Here is a 22,721-nt window from a genome sequence, read left to right on the forward strand (position 1 = left end):
AAATGAGAAGAACAATTTGCCACCCATAGGAAACATTCAGACCTTTTAATTTTCTTTGTAGTAAATGTTCCTTGAGTGAAGACAGTGAGCTGTATATACTGTAAGCACTTCCCATGCATCTGAGTTCCAGATTGTCTAGATAATGTTCCGTACCTAGGAGATACTTAATCCTTATTTCTGGGTTGAAGGAATGGAAATAACAGGCTGTAGATAAAATATGTGGAAAAGGTACTATATAGAAAAGTACTTCAAAATTATTCTGTTAAGTTTCCATTATGACATGAATTTTTCAAGAAGTATAGTACTATATAGTTGTTGCACATCTATAAACATATGAATTTAATTGAATGCATTGATAGTTTCCATTCTTAGAATGATAGTCTTCCTATGTCTTTTGATGGTTTTGTGATACTTGTTTTCTGCTCCTTTTCCCAATCAACATCTGTCATCATAGCGCCAAGCAAAATGGATGGTAAAGTAACAAGGAAGATTTTCTTGTTGTTTTAATTTCCCAACTTAATTATATAAGTTCTATAATATGTGAACATAATTGTCTTAGCAGTGATATTCAGTGACTTTGATAGATTTTTTAATAATGGCTCACATTGATATCCTCATGAATAGCTGGGCAAAATGATACAATTTGTGTGCCAGTCACACAGAAATGGCAGTTCAGTTCTGCTTTTCCCATCTTAAGAAGGTCAGTACAAAGCAAGAAGCCAGCTGTTGGTTTATCAGAGGTAAACTCCTGTAGAGAATGGTGGCATTTGATAGATCAGTAAGCATGAAGAAACCATACAGATTACATTGAGAAAGTGGCTGCTCGTTAAGATGCTATCTTTAATACTGAACTCTACCAGATGGTTGGATTAAAATGTCCTATCAAGAAAATTGCAGAACTGTGAATTTTTTAACAACAAAAATGATAAAAATTATTAAAAATCTATAACTGTTGTCTTCAATACCTCTATAGAATGGTTAAGTCTACCTCTATAGAATGGTTAAGTCTTGAGTCTTTTAAAACTCAGTACATCACAAAACCAGAATCCTTTAAGCTGGGATAAAGCAAAAATTGTCAATACGGTCATAAGCTTCATAGAAATTTGTCACCTCATTTTTATCCTTTTTCTTATATATGTGATGCATAGCTGCTATTTAAATTTTGGACAGCTATTCAACATTTTGTTTGGCTACAAGCAAACAGATACATAATAAATCAATACCTCAGAGTTAAATGAATCAGAACAACTCATTTTTTTTTTCAGTGTGCTGAAGCTAAACATTAAAAAAAAAAAAAGCGTGTTAACAGCCTTGTGCAGACTTTACACAATGTAGTTGTAGGTGGGATTGTAACTTTTAGGTCGTTGGTTATATAGGGAACAAAGTAGCTGAATGAAAATGTGACATCTTGCATTATTATAACTTTGCTTTGTACCTTTCCCCAGCCTCCATTTTTAACCTGAGGAGAAAGCTAAACTTTCTACCAAAACAATTTTAAAATATATGCTTAGGGATAGCCAACAGCTTAGGGGAAGAAGTAGCAATAAAGAACAGTTAACCTAATTACTGCAGAATAACTTCATAGTTCTTAAATTAGAATCCTTAATTCTAAAAGTGTTCAGAGTAATGAATGTGAATATCTTCCCTTGAATATAAAGGTGATGTTTTGTTACCCTTGAATAGTAGTTTTATGCAAATATTTAAGAATAACAGATAAGACCAAAGTACAGTGAATTTTAAGCAAAAAGCAATTATGGTTGCTAAATCTACATTTTGACTAGACCTCTGTAACGGAATGCTCACCACAGTCATACTTTCTGTGATTAATTCTCTGCCATCATTCTATAGGTGTTCTGTATTTTTTATTTAAGAGTCTGAGATTAGGATGTAAAAATCTAATCATAGAATACTTCCAGTAGTATTTTAAGGTGGAACATATTTTCTACGTGAGAATTTCAGGAAAGCGTTTGATAGCAGAATCATGTCTTTTCCTTTATAGATGGGTCCACATCGTTTGTGCCCTGTATGTTCCTGGAGTAGCCTTTGGAGATATTGATAAGTTAAGACCAGTAACACTAACAGAAATGAACTATTCTAAATATGGTGCCAAGGTAAGATAAACTGTGATTAACCAAAATTGAAATTTTCATTTGTTTCTTTACATAGCTTATATGATGGACTATAGAAGTGTCACTCTTGCTCTTTGAGGAGCCCCTATGTCATTTATTACTAACTTGTTTTGTTTTGCTTTTGTGTTTTTGAGATGATATCTCACTGTAATTCAGGTCAGCCTCCAACATGAAGTAGACAGCTTGCCTCTTCCTTCTCAGTTCAAAATTACATGTATGGGTCACCATGCTTGATTTGAATCATTTGTTGATAGTTGTTTCTCAGGAAGTCTTATGTATTGATTCTTCCATGTGGTCTAGTATCAGATAACCTACATTATAAAACTGGATATTAGTTGATACTATTTCTCTTGCCTAGATCCCAGAGAAAACTTTGCTACATTCATTTGGATCAAATGAAATCTCACAATTTTACTTTAATTTTGAAATGAATTTTATTAAGATTAAAAATTATAATAACCACTCTTTATTTTGAGCACATGTTAGCTGATTACCACTTTAACTTTTTTTAAACTTTTATTAAATGTAGTTAGTTATTCACTTTACATCTCAATTGTAGGCACTTCCCTCCTCTCTTTCTGGTCCCTCCTTTTTGTCCCTCCCTCTTCTCCCACTTTCCTGTGCCTCAGAAAAGGGGAGATACCCCCCACCTGCAAACTCGCCCCAGCACATCTAGTCTCATCAGGACTGTGTACTTCCTCTTTCACAGTGTCCTAGCAAGGCAGCCACTCCAGGGTAAAGTGATTGAAAGGCATGCAACAGAGACCATGTCAGATGATCAGGATGTTCCCTCTCCCCATCTTCTTTCTGGGGGGCCCACATGGAGGCTAAGCAAAAAGCAATTATGGATATATAATATAATATAATATAATATAATATAATATAATATAATGTAATGTAATGTAATGTAATGTAATGTAATGTAATGTAATGTAATGTAATGTAATACAATACAATACAATACAATACAATACAATACAATACAATACAATACAATACAATACAATACAATACAAAATATAGAACTAAACCATGCCTGGTCCTTGGTTGGTGCTTCAGTCTCCACAGGCCCCTCTGGGCTCAGGTTACTTGGGACTATTGATCTTCTTGTGGAGCTCTTGTTTCCTGGGGTCATTCTGTCTTTGCCCCACTCAGCCTATTGTTTGACTGTGAGTCTAGGGGTTTCTGTTTTGATCTCTTGCTGGGCAAAGCCTCTCAGAGGACAGCCATGTAAGAAGGCTCCTGTCTGCAAACACAGTAGAGCCTCATCAGTAGTGTCAGGGGTTGGCTCTCTTCTAAGTGGGTCTCAGGTTGGGCCAGGCATGATATGCACATTCCCTTTATCTCTGCTCTGTCTTAATCCCTACATGTCCTGAAGGCAGAGTAAATTTTGGATGGAAGTTTTTGTAGGTGGGTTTGTGTTCCTCTCTCTTTTCAATGTAAGTTTTAATTTAACAGGAAAATGATCATGTTTCTTCAACATAGTAAAATGATTATATATATTAATGTATGTAATATACTTATACTAAGTGCCTAAGCACCTGAGTTTTCATATATTATTATTTGTTATTATTACTAGTATATCAGTTTATTTTAGGTTGCTTAGAGCTATATAAATAATTTTTTTTCATTGGAAAACCAGGTTTGCTTGCAGTATTTGCATTGGTACTTTGTGTCTTTAGTATTTTAAATATTTAGTGCTTCATAAGAGGCTAGTTTTGTTTCAGAAATACATTTGCTGTGAGAGTTTTTCTGTGACTGTCATAGGAATGTAGCTTTTGTGAAGACCCTCGCTTTGCTAGAACTGGAGTTTGCATTAGCTGTGACGCAGGCATGTGCAGAGCCTATTTTCATGTTACCTGTGCCCAGAAGGAAGGCCTGCTTTCAGAGGCAGCAGCAGAAGAGGTACGTTATTTACCCCACTAACTCGTGGTGCTAATGTTTTCAGAAGACTTCCTGTATCTGCTGTGTCCTGTAGCAGTTGTAAAGCATGAGGGAAACTTTATAATCTATTTTTGTCTTTGACTAGGCCACAATGGTATAATGTTCTTGTGGAATGTATATAATTTACCCTTGTTCATTCAAATGCTGACTTCTCTACCGCACTGTCTGGTTTCAATCCAGACATTGCATTGTGATTATTGTGTTTATTCTAAGCATCACCTGTCTCAAGTTTGTGTAAACACGCTACTGTTTGTTCTTTGTGTTTTCAATAAAACAGTCAGCCAATGCTGAGCAATGGAGAGAATAGGGTAGGATATCGTGTTCTGGAGGGGAGGAGAAAGAAGAAGTGGGAGGAGTCAGAGAGCAGAGATCTGCAGGACAGGACTTGTAACCAGAAGGAGAGATGAACAGGACCTAAGATAAGAAGCAAGTATAATGTGGGAAATCTGAATGTGAGGAAACTATGTGGGCTTGGCAGTTTAGGATGGAGTAATCATTGCCCAGTATTGTGCTCTAGGTTAAATAGATATATCCTAGTCTCTGAGTGATTATTTGGGTATACAGCTGGTTTAGGAATAACTATTGTTTAATTAAAAGATAAACCAATATTAAACCTTAATAATCAACAGCATCAGTCCTAATACTAGTTATAGCATATTGGATAGCATATAACAAGTTCCGTAGTGAGTTTTGTAGTGAGTTATGACAGATAAAACAACACAAAGTGTTGTAAAGTACTTCATAAGGAAATCTTCTTAAGGCAATATTGTTCTCTTTGGCTTTAGTTTTAGGTCTTTAGCAGTTCTGCCAGGCTTACTGACTTTAGATTAGGCAATTATTTTATTACAGAGTATATTTTTGGTACTCCTGAAAAATTAAAAATGTTCCTAGGATCCAGTGCTTCAAATTGTTTTTAATAACAATAAAAATATGTGTTTCTAAGTTCAAAGCTTTGGATGTCTCTAGAGATTACACACAATATAACAGAGTAACTTTGAATATGGAAGGAGTTTGGGGAATCCTGATTTTATGTGACAAAGATAGGTAGTAGAGTTGCAAAAATATAAACTACAGGCCTTCCTATTAAAATTTGTTACATAATGCCATAGTAGTTATCTTGATTAAAAATAAATATTTCCTTAAATAGGTTTAAGATAAGTTAATAATTATTTAAGAGTATTCTAAGTTTTAATCCATGTGATAACTCATAAGTTCTTCAGCATTCACAATAATTTTAAAGAGTTTTAAGGAGTCCTAAGAATAGGTGTAATTAATTGCTTAAGTGATTTTTGTGGAGAGATAATTACCTGTTCAGTAAACTTTACTGTGTGTTCATAATACTTTGTGATAATATGTAAGCTGTTTTGTTTGTTACATAAAATTTTATTTTCTCATAAAAATGCTTACTATACTTTTATCTTAGTTAGGAAATAAGTAATGTAAGAAATAAGTAATGAAGAAATTTTGCAGAATGACACTTTAAGGATGTATTTTATTTTAACTTTGAATCGTCAGTAGAGATAGTTTGACAAGTGTCACTTTGTTCTAATTTCTGATTCTGAGAAATTGTGCTTTGCATGAGTACTGGATGAACACTGAGCATTTTCACAGCTCTTGGGAGGCCACAGAAGTGTAACTGCAGCCTAAGCTTGTATAGATTAATCAAGGCTGACACTCTAGAGGATGGACAGAGGTGCACAGGGCTAGTGCAATAGGACTAAGCAGACTGCATAGGTCATGGTTGAGAATCAGCTTAGTTGTCTGCTCTTGGACAACTGAACTTTATAGTCAGGATGCTTCTTTTGTGACACTTTCAGTTTTATTTTTGAGAGATTTACCTTTTATATTAAGATAGTTTGGACTCCTTTTGCGTAGTACTACACATGATTCTTTTTGGAGAAGACATAATGTCTTTATGTAGTAAGCAAAAATGTATAAAACAGCAAGGCTACATTGGGATGCATAATGATTTGGAGATTACTTCTCCCTATCAGAAGGCATGCAGATTAATACAAAACCAAACATAATAGTTGGCATTCGCTAGGTCTAAGAGCTAGTTTGAAGAAATGTGCAGGGCAGCTCGAAATAATAAGGATGGCAAACTTGGACTTGTGGTCTGTTTCTGCCTTTTTGCTTTCTTTTATAAGTTAGGTTAATGTGCTTGCCCAGTCTAGAGGTTTTTGTTTTGTGGTGTTTTTATTTTTATTTATTTATTTTTTTTTGAGATTTCTTTGAGGTAGAGTTTCTCTGTGTAGCCTTGGCTGTCCTGGACTTGCTTTGTAGACCAGGCTGGACTTGAAATCACAGAGATCCGCCTGCCTGTGCCTCTCTTAGTGCTGGGATAACAGGCATGTGCTACTGCGCCCAGCTTATTATTATTATTATTATTATTATTATTATTAATTTTTTGTATTTTTGTTTGTTGATCTATTTATAGTCCTTTTGTCTCAGCCTTCTCAGGGCTGAGACATGTGTGCCATTGCAGCCAATGGGAATCTGGGATTTATAAAAGACTTCTTATAGAATGTCAAAACTTCACACAAATTGTTAGGATGTCAGTGAGATTTGCTTTTGATAATATTTACTCTGTTAAAGTGGAGGTGTTATTTGTAGTATTTGTACACATGTATATATGGGATACATGTAAGCCCCCGCCTACCCTTGAGACTGGGTCTCATTTTGTAGTCCATGGTAGCCTCAGGGATCCTCCTGTTCACCACTCCGAGTGCTAAGACTACAGACACATGTGGCCACGCCTACCTTACCATCTTGTAAATTAAGAAGCATTTTAGGTGAAAGCAGATTAGTTCATAGGATATTCTGCTTTCTGCTTCAGTTTTATGTTACCCTTAGATCTCCAGGAAACCTTTTATTTTCCTGTTTATATTTATTTATCAAGTTTGATGTCGCACTTTTCCAGAGCTATTTAATGCAGATAGTAAAAGAAAGCTTGAAAAGTAGATTTAAGACCTCAGTTTCATTCAGTGATATTTATCATAGTTTTAAACTTTTTATAGCCTTTGAATATATTGCTTTCCACATTGGTGATGATTCACTAGAAGTCTGCATGCTTTTTTGTGTACCTTGTAAAACATTTCAGATTACAAGAATAGTAAAATTGGGGCTGGAGAAATGGCTCAGTGGTTAAGAGCACTGCCTGCTCTTCAGAAGGACCCAGGTTCAATTCCCAGCACCCACATGGCAGCTCACAACTGTCTATACCTTCAGTTCCAGGGATTCTAATACCTTTGTACCAATGCACAGAAAATAAAATTAAATAAATTGTTTTTTTTAAATAATAAAATTGTCATGTTTTAAACACAACATGCATTGTCAAAGATACTTAAACAACTACAGCACAGAAATTTGTTATATTTCATGTTATGTCTTACTGTTACTTATAGTATCACTATAAACTCATAATAAGTTTTTGTTGGTTAAAATGATTTTGCTAGTATTGAACAATGTTATAATATTGTTTAGATAATCGTTTCTAAAACATTATAAAGTTATTTGTAGTAGAATTTTATTTTAATACATATTTTTATTAATTCTTTGAGAATGTAAACATATTTTGATCATATTTACCTCCCTCCTCTTTCCAACTCCTTCCAGATCCACTTCTGTATAATTCCATACCCACCCAACTTTTTGCCATTATTATTATTATTATTATTATTATTATTATTATTATTATTATTGAGCCTGTCTAGCTCAATTCCAATGGCTGTATACTCTTTGGTGTGTGGTTCTCCACTGGTGCACGTTCCGCCTACTAAGAGCCTTTAAAGAAAACCAGCTCTTCTTCTCTCAGTAGCCATTGCCAGTACCTTCTTGTCAGGGGTTGAGACCAACTTCATTGTCTGTTGGGATTTTGACCGGCTTAAGCTTGCCTAGGTTTTGTATGTTCTGTCTCTGCTGTGAGTTCCTGGGTATAACTACTCTGTTCTGACTAGGAAATGCATATACTGATTCTGGCTCTTACAGTCTTACTGCCTCCTCTTTCATAATGGTCCCTAAGCCTTGGAGGAAGGGGTATGTTATAGATGTCTAATTAAGGACTGAATAATATGCAGGGTCTTATTCTCTATACCTTGGCCAATTGTGGCGCTCTGTCTTAATCCCTAGCTATTGGACAAAGAAGCTTCTCTGGTGACATTTGAAAGATGCCCCTAATCTAGGGATATAAGCATAAGCATTAGGTCTACGTTTGATATTTTTGTCCTTTTTGCAGAGTTAATAGCATTAGGTTGTTTCCTACATCCTACAGCCTATCTAACCATATGTTCCTGGTCTAGTTAATGGTGGCAAGTATGGGTTCCATGTTGTGGTGTGGACCTTAAATGCAATTAGAACATGGTTGGTTGCTCCGTAGAATTTATGCCATAATTGCACCTGCAGGAATATTTTGTCTGGCCAGTCGTTGTTAATGTGGACTGTGGAAGCTAATCAGTAGGAATGAAGCTTCTAGGTCAATATCACCTTTATTTATCCACATTCTGTGACTTCATGTTCTGTTTTCTTTAATTATAGTCTTATTATATTCTGGAGGGTAACCAAGAGCAATGGCAAAGGTCTGTAATATTTGAAGGTCTCTGGAACATCACTGGCCAACAACTCTAAAAGCAGTAACTTATTCCTGACATTGGGTTTTATTTTATATATTTGCATATATAATCTTTGATATAATAAAATAATTTCTAGATTACAACAGATGCCTCAACATTGCTAGAATAAGTGGGATCATTAGGAATCAGTAGCTGGGTTAAGTAATTTTGAATGGATTCATCAACATTGCTAGACTTGTCATTTTATACAGACATTTTAGTGGTTATTATGTGTTCATGTTAGGCATTTGGTAATTTACAGTTCATTTTTAAAATTGTTCTCAGTTACTTTCCACCAAGCTACTTGGCTTTTGTTTCCTTCTCCTATTTCTTACTCTCTTAGCAATATTTTTAGAACTGGTCTAGTTTTATTAACTTCTTTGATGGTCCTTAGTCACAGTCATTCTCTATTGCCTTCGAACTCTTGCGGTCCTTCCAACTCTTTTTGCTCTGGCTTTTCTAAGAGCAAAGGCTGCCAGATGCTTTCTTTACAGGGCTTTATATAGAATTCTTTATAAAGAGTATATAATTTTAGTTTTTGTGGGTCTATGTCTTATGCTTAATTTGCTATTGCAGTATGAGAACAGCCTTTGACAATATTAAAAATAAATGATTGTGGCTGCATGCCTCTAAATCTTTAAAGAAACAGGCAGGGCCATGTTTGGCCCATGTAATAGTTTGCTGACTCCTTGTATAGGTACCCAGCATTAAATTTCAGCCATATATTTTTATCCCATCCCTCAACCCTTTACCAATATTTTCTGTGCTTATAAATGATGTGGTTTGTCCATTTTCAATATATTACACATTTTTTTTTTCAGTTTCTAATATATTGGGGGAAGAAAACATTCTCTACCTTCTTTGGGGTTTTATTTGGAGGCCTGTCCTTAAACTGACAATTGATGCATTAACTGAAGAAAAGACAGATTCTCAGTTTCAGACTTATAAGGAGTCTACCAAATATGTGATGCTCTAAAAAACTACAGTTACTAATTTAACAAAAACCAAAAGGAAGAATTATAGGAAGAGTCATTGAGTTTCTAAGTGAATAAGGAAAAGATGAGAAAATTTCAGATGTTTGTTTATGTCCCGGGAGTGCTCTGCCACTATGCTGCATCCTACACCGGGTTATAGGAGCCTCACTTCCACAAATTCCCACCTTTAGGTAGAGAACAGGGACTCTGACAAGAACTCCTTCTCTTTCTACTGGCCCTATGTCTTCAGTTTAAGTAACTGAGGTTTCCAGTGGGTCCTTGCACTTAGTGCAGCTGGATAGTTGCTTGTTAAGGTGTCTTGTTTGTATTATATGGATATAGTGAATATGTGACATTGTATTTGCCTGTTTAACTTTGTGTGCATTTCAAAGCCACATCTGCAGTCTGTTGTACTGATAAGTATTGGGCTTCTATTATTCATTTTTTCCAGATGTTGTATGGCTCTTGGGTTTTCAGTCACACAATAGAATCATTAATCACTATAGCCTAATAGTACATTAACTATTTCAGAAGATACAAAGTCTAAGCAGTTCTTAGGTTGATTCAACTATGAAGACATTTTTCCTTCTCTTCCATTTTTACCTCCATCATCTTTCTCCTTTATTTGGTTGTTAACTTTTCTTGTTTCATGTTTTTAACAGGACTGAACTAGCTCTAAGCAGTTCATTCTTACATGGTAGCATTAAAAGTGAAAAAAGGGATTCTCTCACTAGGAATGAAAGTTCCTCTTCCATAATTTAGTGAGAGTACTTTTTGATCATCTTGTGTACCAAAATTGGAGTCACTGTTACCAGTGAGAAATCTTGGAAAGTGAAATCCGTTACTTTCCGTTTCTGTGGATGGAAATAGTACAAAGAACCCATATGAAGAAATTAATTGGGAAGTCAGCAGTACACAATTTGCCACAGCTGCCCTAAGAAGCTAGCAATTGACTTCTATTGTCATGTCCATGTGTACCAAATGACATAAGTGTTCATTGTAAGTATTAAGAGACAGAAATGAAGAAATAGGTATATATTGACAGTAAAGAAAGGAAAAAGTCAGAATGTCACCTTTCTCAGTTTTCCCTTTAGTATAACTAAGATAAAAACTATATAGATATTTTAATCTTATTGGGACGCATCTAAAGAATGGATTGCTATGTGCTTTTTAATAACTATCATAGTACTTTAGTGCAAATCATTTTAATTTTTATCATATTTAAAAATGTGTTTTGACTAGTATTAAGGTTGTTTTTACTATACTGTTTTTAAAGTTGTTTCCTCCTATTGACCCTTCCTATTTACTCTTACTTGTTCTTTCTCAAATTCATAGTTATTATTTCTTTGATTGGCATGTGTGTGTGTGTGACTAAATATATAAATACAGTCTGTTCTGCTCAGTCAGCATAAGGTTACTTGTATATGTTTTCAGAGCTGAGCACTTGATATTGGATAACCAGTTTGGGAGCTCTTACCCAGAGAAGACTATTTTTCCTGTTCTCAACATTCCTTGATTGCCTGGCATTTTTAGGTTCTCCTTCAAGATCCATGTCTTCACTGGGTCTGGTATTTGGTTAGGTTTCTAGTACCAGGCATGATTTTCTTCTTGTTGAGTAGACCTTAAATCCAATTAGGGAGGTGCTGACTACCACTAAGGTATGCATGCTATCATTGCACCCATTGGGATATCATGCCTTGCTGTGATTGTTTAAGTTCATAGGCATCATAGCTGTGTAGGACTATTGGTTGCTTCTCTCCTTTGGAAACTTACATGGTGTCATATGATACCATGAAAGCTAGTCATCGAGAAGAAGGCTTTCAGGTCAGAACCTGTGTTTGAAGTACATGAGACTATATTCAGTAATGGAAACTTCGGCTTCTGAGACACAACTGAGAGCAAGTGAAATAGACTGTGTTTTGGGATTCTCTTGCACTACTCTGACCAATGAGTTAAAATGTACCCTTCGGCTAGCACCCTGTTCCCATGTAAGATATTAGGTGTAAAAAGATAAAAGGGAGTACCTGAATTTTGTTATTGACATGGTCTGGCCTTCCTCATATGTATTGTTCTGGATAAAATATGTGGGCACATTGCCAGTGAGTTAGAAACATCTCACTCGTGTTGGCTTGTCATGTGTGTATGTGTATATATAAATATATAATTAACTCTTGTTATACTTATGAATATATAACTTTAATATGTGTTCATAATTCTTTTGTAAGGTTGTTAAACTTTTATATTACACAACAAAATTTTAAAGAAGTACATAACGTATACAAATAACATAATTTTTTTTCAGTGTTTTGCAATCCATATAGCCCTTTATTATTTTGTGGTAGGGATCAAATCCAGGTCCTGCTCATGGTAGGTAAGTATTGTATGGATGAGCTTTACTCCCATCCTCAACAAAGACCTATAGAGAAAAACAGTTGGTAATTTGAGGTGAATAGATTACATTTCAAATGTAATAAGTAGTTTTTTTCATGATGCGTGAAAATTACTTTCTCAATTTTTCACTAAAAAATTTGTCAAAAGGAAACTATTACCTGGTGATAGTTTATTTTTAAAATGACCCATTGGATAAAATTTTCAACCTCCTCCACTTTCTTTTTAGGATATAGCAGATCCATTTTTTGCTTATTGTAAGCAGCATGCAGACAGGTTAGACAGAAAGTGGAAAAGAAAAAACTACTTGGCTCTACAATCTTATTGTAAGATGTCTTTGCAAGAGAGAGAAAAACAGCTGTCCCCTGAAGCACAGGTATGGGCACAACAAAACTTAATTTCTTCTTTTCAGATCTCATGTGTGTTTTCTATTGACATGTGATTGACAGTGAAGTCTAGCATATAAAACATAATTAAAAATTTACGTAGTTAAGCAGTGGTTTGTCATTAGACTTCAGTAGAGTTTTTTTTTCTGAAGACAGTCTCTTTCATCATGTCAACAGTGTTGCTATTTGTAATATGTAATTTTTATGCTGAAAAATTGGACTAAAGACATAGTGTAGAGAGAGTGTCTAAACTGGACATTTTCATCAAATCCCTCCCATGAGAGCTCAGGGAATCCTGTGGAAGAGGAGGAGGAGAGATTGTAAGAGTCAGAGAGGATGGAAGACACCAGGAGAATACACCTCTCTGAGTCAACTAAACAAGTTGCATATGAACTCACAGGGTCTGAAGCAGCAAGCACAGGGCCACATGGGTCTTCACCATGTCCTCCGAGTATTTATTATAGCTGTTACTGTAGTATTTCTGTGTACTCCTGACTATGAGAACAAGTCGATATCTTGAGTCTTTTACATGCTCTTGGGATTCTTTTCTTACCTATGTGCTGTGTCCAATTGTAATATAATAGTTTTTCCTTCATTTTATGATATTTTATTTTATCATGTTTGGCTGTTGTCTCTTGGAAGCCTGTTCTGTTTCAAACGAGAGTGAGTGGACCCAGTGGGGAGGGCAGGTAGGGAGAAAGTGGAAGGAATGGAGGGAGAGGAAACTATAATCAGGGTATACTGTATGAACAAAGTATTTTTCAGTAGAAGAAAACAGCCTTTAAAAAATTTAAAACAGGCTTCTAAGGGATAAATAAATATATATATATATATGTATATATATATATATATATATATATATATAAAAAAAAAAAAATAACACACAAAAAAAAAAAAAAAAAAAAAAAAAAAAAAAAAACAGAAGAAAAAGTGCCCAAAAGAAGACATAAGAAATTCTTTACCTAACACAGAAATCTTATGAAATCTAAATTAGAAGCCACAGTTTATATGCAAAGAAACCATAGGTAAAAAAGAGAAGAAAAAATATGTAAGTAAAATAAAAATAATAAGACAATTTTTTTTTTTTAAATAAAGGAACTGCCCTGCCATGACGTTATGAGACAAGAAGCCTCCAAATAAGCCACTGACTTCATGTTCTTTTGGCTCTTTCCTGCTACGACTCTAGACTAACCTTAAGAGTTTTATGCTTCCTAGTGAGACTCAGTTGGAGGAAACTAATTTTGTATTTGCAAGTGGTTATCAATTGGAGAGAGCTTCTGAGTTAGAGATAGGGACGTGTCTGCTGCTTCTTTTAGTTCTATGGCCCCACCTGAGGACAGCTATTATTAGGTGTGGACCTAATTACTACAATGCAGACTTACATTGTACATCTTCAAGACCACTGAGAGTATGATTTGCCTTAATTGTGATAGTTTAGTACTGTTACCTAGTCTAAGCATAAACGTTAACGTTTTGAGGAGTATATTCCACTTTATTTTCTTTGAAACTTTCTGCATTTGTTTATAGGCAAGAATCAATGCCCGACTACAACAATATCGTGCTAAGGCAGAGCTGGCTCGCTCTACCAGACCACAAGCCTGGGTTCCCAGGGAAAAGTTACCTAGGCCACTTACAAGTAGTGCTTCAGCCATTCGTAAACTGATGCGCAAAGCAGAGCTAATGGGGATCAGTACAGATATCTTTCCAGTGGACAACTCAGACACGAGTTCTAGTGTGGATGGAAGGAGGAAGCATAAGCAGCCGGCTCTCACTGCTGATTTTGTGAATTACTATTTTGGTCAGTATAGACTCTGATACATGTACAGTCCCCTGAGAATAAATTGCTAATGACAGAATTTGATATGCTAGTAATGTTTTAGAAAGTCATTCCTGTGTTGTCTATTTCAAAGGCATGTCTATATAAATTGTAGCCTTTCGTAATTTCTAGACTCATGTTTTTGTTTTTTGTTTTTTAAAAAATATCCTTGTAATTGTTTGACCAATGTAACCAAATGACCATTTCTATGGCTAGTTTGATTCTTTGTATATGTTTTATATTAGTTTATACTTTCTACTGAAGTAAAATTGGATATTTAATTTAAATAGAGAGAAATATGCGCATGATTCAAATTCAGGAAAATATGGCTGAACAAAAGAATATAAAGGATAAATTAGAGAATGAGCAAGAAAAGCTTCATGTAGAATATAATAAGGTACGTTGGCTACAAATGCACAGTATCACTTAGTAGATCATATTTATAGTTCTTTTATGATTTTATTGTATTTCTATGTTTCGGTTTGAAATTTTAGATCTAGATCTTGGGTTCTTTTCCAACCTTCATCATCATTTTTATTACCATCATTCTCTTACTAAACACTTTCTTATGCCAGGCACAGTTGTGATCCTTTTACACATAAAGTCATGTAGTTCTCTCCTTGTTCTACGTGTGAGTTATGATTATTGCTCCTGCTCTTAGGGGTGGGAACTGAGGTTTGAAGAGGTTACTTAATTTGTACGTGGCCACATAGTAATCAAGTTTTGTAATAGGGGTTTGAAAATAACACAGTCAACCCCATTTCTTATTCTTAAATATACATAGCATTACAGACCTTTTAAAAGTTTGTTGAAAATTGGAAAACCTTATCTTAATCTAGTAGTCTTTCTGAATCATATGCTTTTTTTTGATAAAAATACTTTCCAATTTAAAATTTTATTGTATTCTTGCTGTCTCATATGTAATGCAAGATATTACTGAACTGTTAGTTTCTAAGTAGCATGAATATTTAAACTAGTATCTAATTATTGTTAAAAAATACATTTAAAGTGATGAAATTAGTAGTAACATCCAGTAGTCAGCAACATTGTAGTAAAAGGACTATGGGAATAAAGTCAGAAGATCTGGAGATTTTTCACAGTTACATGTTCTTAGCCAAAAGGACCTCCGGGATTTTTAGTTTTATCATGATGGAAATGTGATATGATATCAAAATATGTGTCAAATTATGTGCAAGACCATAATGAAATATACAGATTTTCATTATGACTAAATGATTATCATCATTACTAAAAACATTAGAATAAAATAAAATGTTTACCTTCTCTTGATCATGTTCACCATGCTAAATAATAATTAATATATCTTTGTCTTTCAGTAGTTTTCTGGCTTGAATATGTTATAATATATGTAAAATAAATGCGGATGTTCTTGTTTACTTATATATATATGTGTGTATATACATATAAAAGCTTAGTAACTTGACTTAATCTTTTTGTAGCTCTGTGAATCTTTAGAGGAACTGCAAAATCTGAATGGGAAACTTCGAAGTGAAGGGCAAGGAATATGGGCCTTACTTGGTCGAATTACAGGGCAGGTTAGTTTCTCTTTAACAGCTCTCTTCATTTCTTGCTCCTTGTGATTTTTCAGAGTGCTTACTTCTTAAACAACAATCACTTTGCTAACTGAATAATTCTATTTCATCAGACCCTAATCCCCTAGGGTAATGATTTCTGTTTGAAATACTTTTAGGCCATTGGCAGCCACTGCCTACTGAGAACCTATAGCTTAATTTGATTCTTTCATCAGCTATCTTGTTGCCAGTTTTTTTCCTTTGCTCGAACTGACTGGCCTGTCATTTCTGATGAGCTAACATATGAAACATGAGCTTCCTCTAGTATATTCTTTATTTAGTAGTTTTAGGGTTTTGGGTAATAATTTTTTTCTTTTCCGTTCTTGTGTTTATGGATTTAAATTTTTTTTAAATTTTTTTTATGGATTTAAAATTTAAAAATTCAAACCAGAGCCATTATTTTTTATGTTAATTTTGTTTTCAGCTACACAAGAGATAGAATTTTTTGAAACTTAGATATTAAATTGTGCTTTTTTTGCATTCATTAGTAACTATTGTGATTTTAGGACAAACCAAAAAAGAAAGCGAAAAAATGGTTTTTATTCTTGAGCCCTGTTAGCCAGTTAATATAGTTCATAATAAAAAAAAACATAGGATTTATTTTTTAATTTCCTTTAATACCATGATTAAGAAGTGACAAGATTTTTTTAGATAATTTCAATTATAAGGATAGATGATAGAGACCCACTGTTTGTGGTTCTTTCTCTGTAAAAAAATACTTTGGAATTTTTTTCATTGTATACATTTCAAACTCTGTAAAAGTCAACTCTTGATATAATTTATATTGATATAAAGTAATTCATGCTGATTTGTAGAGTGCCCTATTGGCTTTGAAGAACCTTTTGTGAACAGATTGTATGCCACTGGTATTACAAAGACTAATTCATATTAAAAGGTAAAGATGAGGAATTGCCTTTGGACATATTAACTCTTGTTCCTAATAATAGGTAGTTAGTGGACTTTGGAAGATTGTGGTGTTTTATATTTGATATTTATAAAAGGAAACTTTAGAAAAGAAAATATGGAGTGTAAGGTTACTTGCCAATCTAGAAGATTTTTTTTTTTTTTTTTTTTTTGCTTGGTCTGTATTTGTCCTACAAAAATCTCCTCTATAGTTAAAAATATCATCTACTATAAAAGACATTTCTATTTATTAAATAACTTTACAGAGGATTGCAAATTGCATTTTGTGAAGGTGGAATGCACAGATGTAAAATTCATGTGTATCATTTGTGTGATACTTTTCCAGTTGGCTGAACAGATGTGGGCTCACCAGGCCACTAAGCAATGACTTTGATAGATGGTCACTGTCTCAGAAGCCAGCATACTACAGATTAATAGAGAACCAAAGAGAATCTCATCTGCTTTTTTACAGTTTGGTCCAATAAGATAATTTTTCTAATTAACCTATGTAACACCAATATAGCTTGGACATTGCAAAGAGACCATGTTAGATTTTTAACTCTTCTCTAACCTCCTTATCTTTTAAGGGTTTCAAGCTAACGTAGCATAATTTTCACAGAAACCTAATGAGAACATGTAATTGTTGCTTTCTAATAGAAATGATTGAAATTAAAAACTCGTTTTCTTTCTCTTTGCTAATATAGCTGGTAAAGAAGATTTCCCTCTCTGAATCCTAGCTTATTTAGGTATATTTAGTGGCAAATAGGAGAAATGTTGCTATGTAATTCATCTTTAAAACACCATGTACCACATTTATTTAATCAATAGAAGTTGAATGTACCGGCAATCTTACGAGCACCTAAGGAAAGAAAACCAAGTAAAAAAGAAGGAGGCACACAAAAGACATCTACTCTTCCTACAGTACTTTATAGGCAAGTAATAAAATTAAAACAGAATATTATTATTTATTTTTCAACTAGTATGTATGAATTAGAAGGTACTTTACATATCCAAGAGTGAGTTATGTTCATTTCAGAATTTCAGTTAAGTTTCAGGTTCATTTGTAAAAAATGCTTTGTAAATTGAATGTATCTTCTAAGGAACTGAGAATGAATTTTCATAAGTCCACAGAAACAGAATTTTTTAGGAAATTACAGAGTTACTTTAAAAGCTTTGCCTGATATGTTAAATTTAACCTCTTAAATTTACTTATCAATTATGTAATTATTAGTGATAATAATGAACATAATAAGTAAGTAGGCATTTGTAGTTTACTTGTGAGTTGCGAAATTTTGCTTTTGATTACATAGTGAGGAATGGTAGTACATAAAGATAATGGATTTTTTATTTTAACCTGTCTGCACTTTTGTCTCCCTGTGCTCAGTTACAATATTTTCATTTCCAGACATAGATTTCTTCTTTACTTCATGTACTCAATATTTTAACAGTATTGATTATTGTAGTACTTTTACATAAATACCATTTTTTGTATTTAAATAACGATCTCATTTCTCTATTTAAATAAAGAGATCACTTTTTCATGTAATGTATTAATTATATTAAGTGAGAATGTAGAAAATTCTGTTGTATTTATATTGTGCGCTATAAATAATATGTAAAAATAACATGCACATAAATGTTAGCATACATGTGTATCTGTGAAGTAAGTGAAAGCAAATTATTGTCTTAGTCAGTTGTGTAAACGTTAGTGTATCATCACACTGTTTTCCCAAGCATGGTTGCTTCTTTTGGAAGTATTAGTCATAGCACCAGACTTCAGAGTTTTAGGACTATAATTGTTTTTATTGCTGCCTTATATTTGTGTTTTGCTGGAATATTGAAAAAAATACTACATTACTGTTCTTTCAATTTTCTGGCATTCCTGTTTCTTTTAGGTTCTGAGACAGCTTTCTCCTCAATCTGTACATCTCCAATATAAATATGTGCTCTTTCAAGTCGTCGTCCTCTTTTTCTTAGAAGTAAATTGCCTTTTCCCACAAAAATGTTAACTATCTTTAAAATTCCCAAAGCTTTTAGTATGCTTTCTTAAAACTTAAAGATCTGACTTGTGAAGAGACATTACCTTAAATATCCCCACTCTTTAATAGTTTAGCTTTTGAAAACGTTAAATTTATAGTAGAGCTAAGCTCTTAATAACAGTCTCTAAACTATTTAGAACTAACAGTTGCTGGCATTGTTAAAACAATGGGTGCTGTGGAAAACATAAGTTATTTCAGGAGACTGTAACACACACCTGTACTCCCTGCATATTCCGGAGGTTAAGGAGCAAGAGGTGAATGCCCGCTTGGTTCATATAGCACAACTAGTCTCAAAGGGGCAGAAATGCCATAACACAGGACAAAATAATCAAGATGAAAGCTTTTGAACTCAAAACTGCTAAAAGTAAACTGTCACCATGGACATCAGTATAACTCTTGTTTGCTGCTTTTATTAAAGTTGTGGAATTTGTAAGAAGAACCATGATCAGCATCTCCTTTTACTATGTGACACCTGTAAGCTGCATTATCATCTTGGGTGCCTTGATCCTCCTCTTACAAGGATGCCGAGAAAGACCAAAAACAGTTATTGGTAAGTAAAACAAAAGGGAAATAATTAAATAATTGGAATGAGTTTCCTTTTACCTTTAACAGTACCATCTTGTTATATCACTAATTCATAGTAACGTATTTTTCACACTTTTGAATTGAAAAATAATAAGTATTTCTATTCGGTGAATAAAATAAAAATTTTGTAGAAATGTACTTAATTTTTTTTTTAAACTTTAGCAATATTTTTTTCTTACATAAGGCAAAAGATATTTTTTTTTCTGGTGTGTTTATAATTTTATTTTATGATTTGGTATTTCTTAAATGCTTTATTTTTATTTTGAAGGGAAATGAATTTTAAGTTTCACCAGCCTGTTCTTCGAAAATCCAGAAACTTTGAAAAAAAAATTTTTAATAGAATCTCATTCTCCAATTTTGGGTTAAAGTTGTTATCAGTTGGGAATAACCTTCAACTTCCTACCCTGCTGCTTCCTGCTGAGATCATAGGCCTGTACCCATATGCTCGGTTTATGTGGTGTAAGGCATCGAACCCAGGACTTTGCTATGCTTAGCAAATACTCAACTACCTTAACTACATCCCCAGCCCTGATGAACATTTGTAATTATTTTTCTGCCATCTTAGTCATGTTGAATCACGACAGATGTTTTATTACAGTTTCTTTTTTTGTTGCAGTGGTGAAACATCCTGACAAAAAAACTCAGGGTTGAGAGGGTTAATATTTGCTCACAGTTTAAGTTCATCACTGCTGTGATGTCAAGACAGAAAGATTCTTACCTCCTGTTTACATAATGATCATGCAATAAAGATGGGTTTTCTTATGTCAGTTAACTTAATCCAGATAATCCCCCACAGTTGTAGCCTTAGGATCTCCCAGGTGATTCTAGATTCTGTCAAGTTGACTGTTAACATAACCATCGTAGATGTATATAATGAACTTTATCTTGAGTTTATTCCAAGGAAGACACAGATACTCAGATGTTAATCGACCATCTGACATATTATTTCAGGATAGGGAATGCTGACAATGAAAAACATGAAGTGAATATGAATATTATTTTTATGTAAAACCCTTGTTGTAGTTTTAGGAAAGAAAAAGGACCTGAATCTTTGAGTTGCAATTTAATCAGGAGGTTATGGATCCAGAAGCCCAGAGAGAATGGCTCAGTGGGGTTAAAAAGCTGTTGTGCCGTCTAGTGGAACTGTGTTTGGTTCTCCAGGACCAGAATATGGAACTTTGTGTGGCTTCCAGTGTGTGTAACCCCAGCCTTTGGATGCAAAAGTGTTCTTCTCAAAGCAGTCTAGCTATTCTGTGAGTTCCAGATTCACTGAAAGACCTGTCTCAAAACAAAGTGCATCTGGGAGAGCTGGGGGAAGGAAAGCATGAGCAGAATATATTGTATGAATTTTTGTTTTCAACAGCAACAACAAAAAGATGAAGTGGAAAGTGATTGAGGAAGACACAGGGCATCTTCTTGTGGCCTTCACACATGCGCACCCATACACACATATACATGAACACAAATTCACACAAATGTAAAATTTAGATATATGCATATAAGGGAAAATGTGGCATTTGTCTTTGAGTTCTATATTTTATTTATTTTCTTTGCATCCTATTCTTTTACTCTGCAGATTTTAGATGACTGGTCACTACTTTGGTGAATTTCTGACTCTTGCTTTTGGAGTATATGACCCTTCCCCTTAACTGGTCACAGTGGGACAACCTTTTGTCTGCCCTTTTACTCAGAAATAACCTTTGTAATTATTTAAAGAATATTCTATTAAAACATGAGTTGAGAGTGTTGATAGACAGAATGTGTAGTAAATTGAAAAGGTTCCCTAGGTGTTTAAACATTAAAGTGAATGTTGTTTTTTTGATAATTCCTTACATTAACTTTTATTGTTTAGTGTTTAAACTCCATCTTATTTAACAGTTTAAAAAAATTTTATTTTTTAAATTATGATTGCATTATCTTCCCTTTCCTCCTCCAGACCCTTCCCTTTCAAATTCTCTTTCAAATTCACAGCCTCTTTTATCATTAATTGTTTCTCTATGCATTATTGTTTATACATATATATTCCTACCTATAACCTGTTCCATCTATATAAATGTTATTTATATGTGTACGTTTCCAGAGCTGATAATTTGCTATTACATTAACAATTTGTGTGTGTGCTTTTGCCTGAGGAAGACTATCTCTGTCTCTCAGAATTCCTTCGTTGCCTCTAGTTCTTTGTGTATGGTTGAGCCCTCATTACCATAAGGACTATGTCCTTCCCTACCCCTGCTTCCCTTCTATGGCATGTCTGTTGTTGCCCTTTCACTGTTCATGTTTAAAAAATCATGTTGGTGAGACTTTATGGGTACAGCTTCTGATATTATTAGGCACAGTCTCACAGCAGACTCTCTAGTACTCTTTCTTTTACAATTTTTTATTATTAATTCAGTTTATTCACTTTGTATCCCCACTTTAGCCCCCTCCCCCATCTCCCAGTCCTATCTTCCCTCTCTCTTTTCCTCCCATGCCTCTCCTCAAGTGCACTGATAGGGATTCCTCCTCTTCCCTCTGATCCTACTCTATCAGGTCTTATCAGGACTGGCTGTATCTTCTTCCTCTGTGGCCTGGTAAGGCTGTCCCCCCTCAGGGGGAGGTGATTAAAGAGCTAGCCACTGAGTTCATGTCAGAGATAGTCCTTGTTCCCATTACCAGGGAACCCACTTAGATACTGAGTTGCCATGGCTACATCTAGAACTTTTACTTTTTTACAGTTTTATTATTTTACTTTTTTACAATTTATTCACTTTATGTCCCGATTGTAGCTCCCTCCCTCATCTCCTTGTCTCTCCTTCCCTTTCTACCGCCCCCCCCATCCCTCTCCCCTAGTTCACTCAAATGGGGAGTTCTTCACCTCTACTTTTTGACCCTAGCCTATCAACCTTTGTCCTGTCTGGGCTGGCAAGGTCACAAAGAGCAGGCAAAGGAGCTCATGGCAGAGATAGCCCCTGCTCTCCTTACTAGGGAGCCCACACAGAGATTGAGCTGCCTATGGGCTACATCTGAGCATGGGGTCTAGGTCACCATTTACAATCTTTATGCCCCCTCCTCTTCAATGTTCCTTGAGCCTTATGTGTAAAAGTGTTTTGTAGATTTATCTATTGGGACTGGACTTCACAACTCGGCATTTTGATTGATTTTCTGTAATGGCCTCTGTGACAAAGTATTTTTTGATAAGGTGTGAGGACTGTACTTATCTGTGTGTGTATAAGAACTAATATTTGAATGTATTAAGGGATTTTGCTGGTTTATTAAAGTGGTGGTTTGTAGGTTCTGGCTTAAGACCTTGCCTTTATTTATGCTGGGTAGTTAGCAGTTGGCACTGGGTTTCCAGTGCCAGGAATGATTGTCATCCTTT

The 22,721-nt window shown here is 34.5% G+C and overlaps 1 protein-coding gene across 2 annotated transcripts in view; it reads left to right on the forward strand.

The window, feature by feature from the left end:
* Phf14 (PHD finger protein 14) overlaps positions 1-22,721 on the forward strand; it is a 147,134-nt gene that overhangs the window by 32,465 nt on the left and 91,948 nt on the right. For both annotated transcript variants that reach the window (XM_055612742.1, XM_055612743.1), the window contains exons 6-13: positions 2,000-2,111; positions 3,897-4,034; positions 12,272-12,418; positions 13,956-14,226; positions 14,535-14,641; positions 15,705-15,800; positions 17,568-17,671; positions 19,197-19,328. In XM_055612742.1, the coding sequence (XP_055468717.1) occupies positions 2,000-2,111; positions 3,897-4,034; positions 12,272-12,418; positions 13,956-14,226; positions 14,535-14,641; positions 15,705-15,800; positions 17,568-17,671; positions 19,197-19,328 (1,107 nt within the window). The remainder of the gene's footprint in view (positions 1-1,999; positions 2,112-3,896; positions 4,035-12,271; positions 12,419-13,955; positions 14,227-14,534; positions 14,642-15,704; positions 15,801-17,567; positions 17,672-19,196; positions 19,329-22,721) is intronic.

This window comes from Psammomys obesus, unplaced genomic scaffold (assembly GCF_907164565.1).
Source record: "Psammomys obesus unplaced genomic scaffold, mPsaObe1.curated_primary_1811, whole genome shotgun sequence".
NCBI classification, from domain to species: domain Eukaryota; kingdom Metazoa; phylum Chordata; class Mammalia; order Rodentia; family Muridae; genus Psammomys; species Psammomys obesus.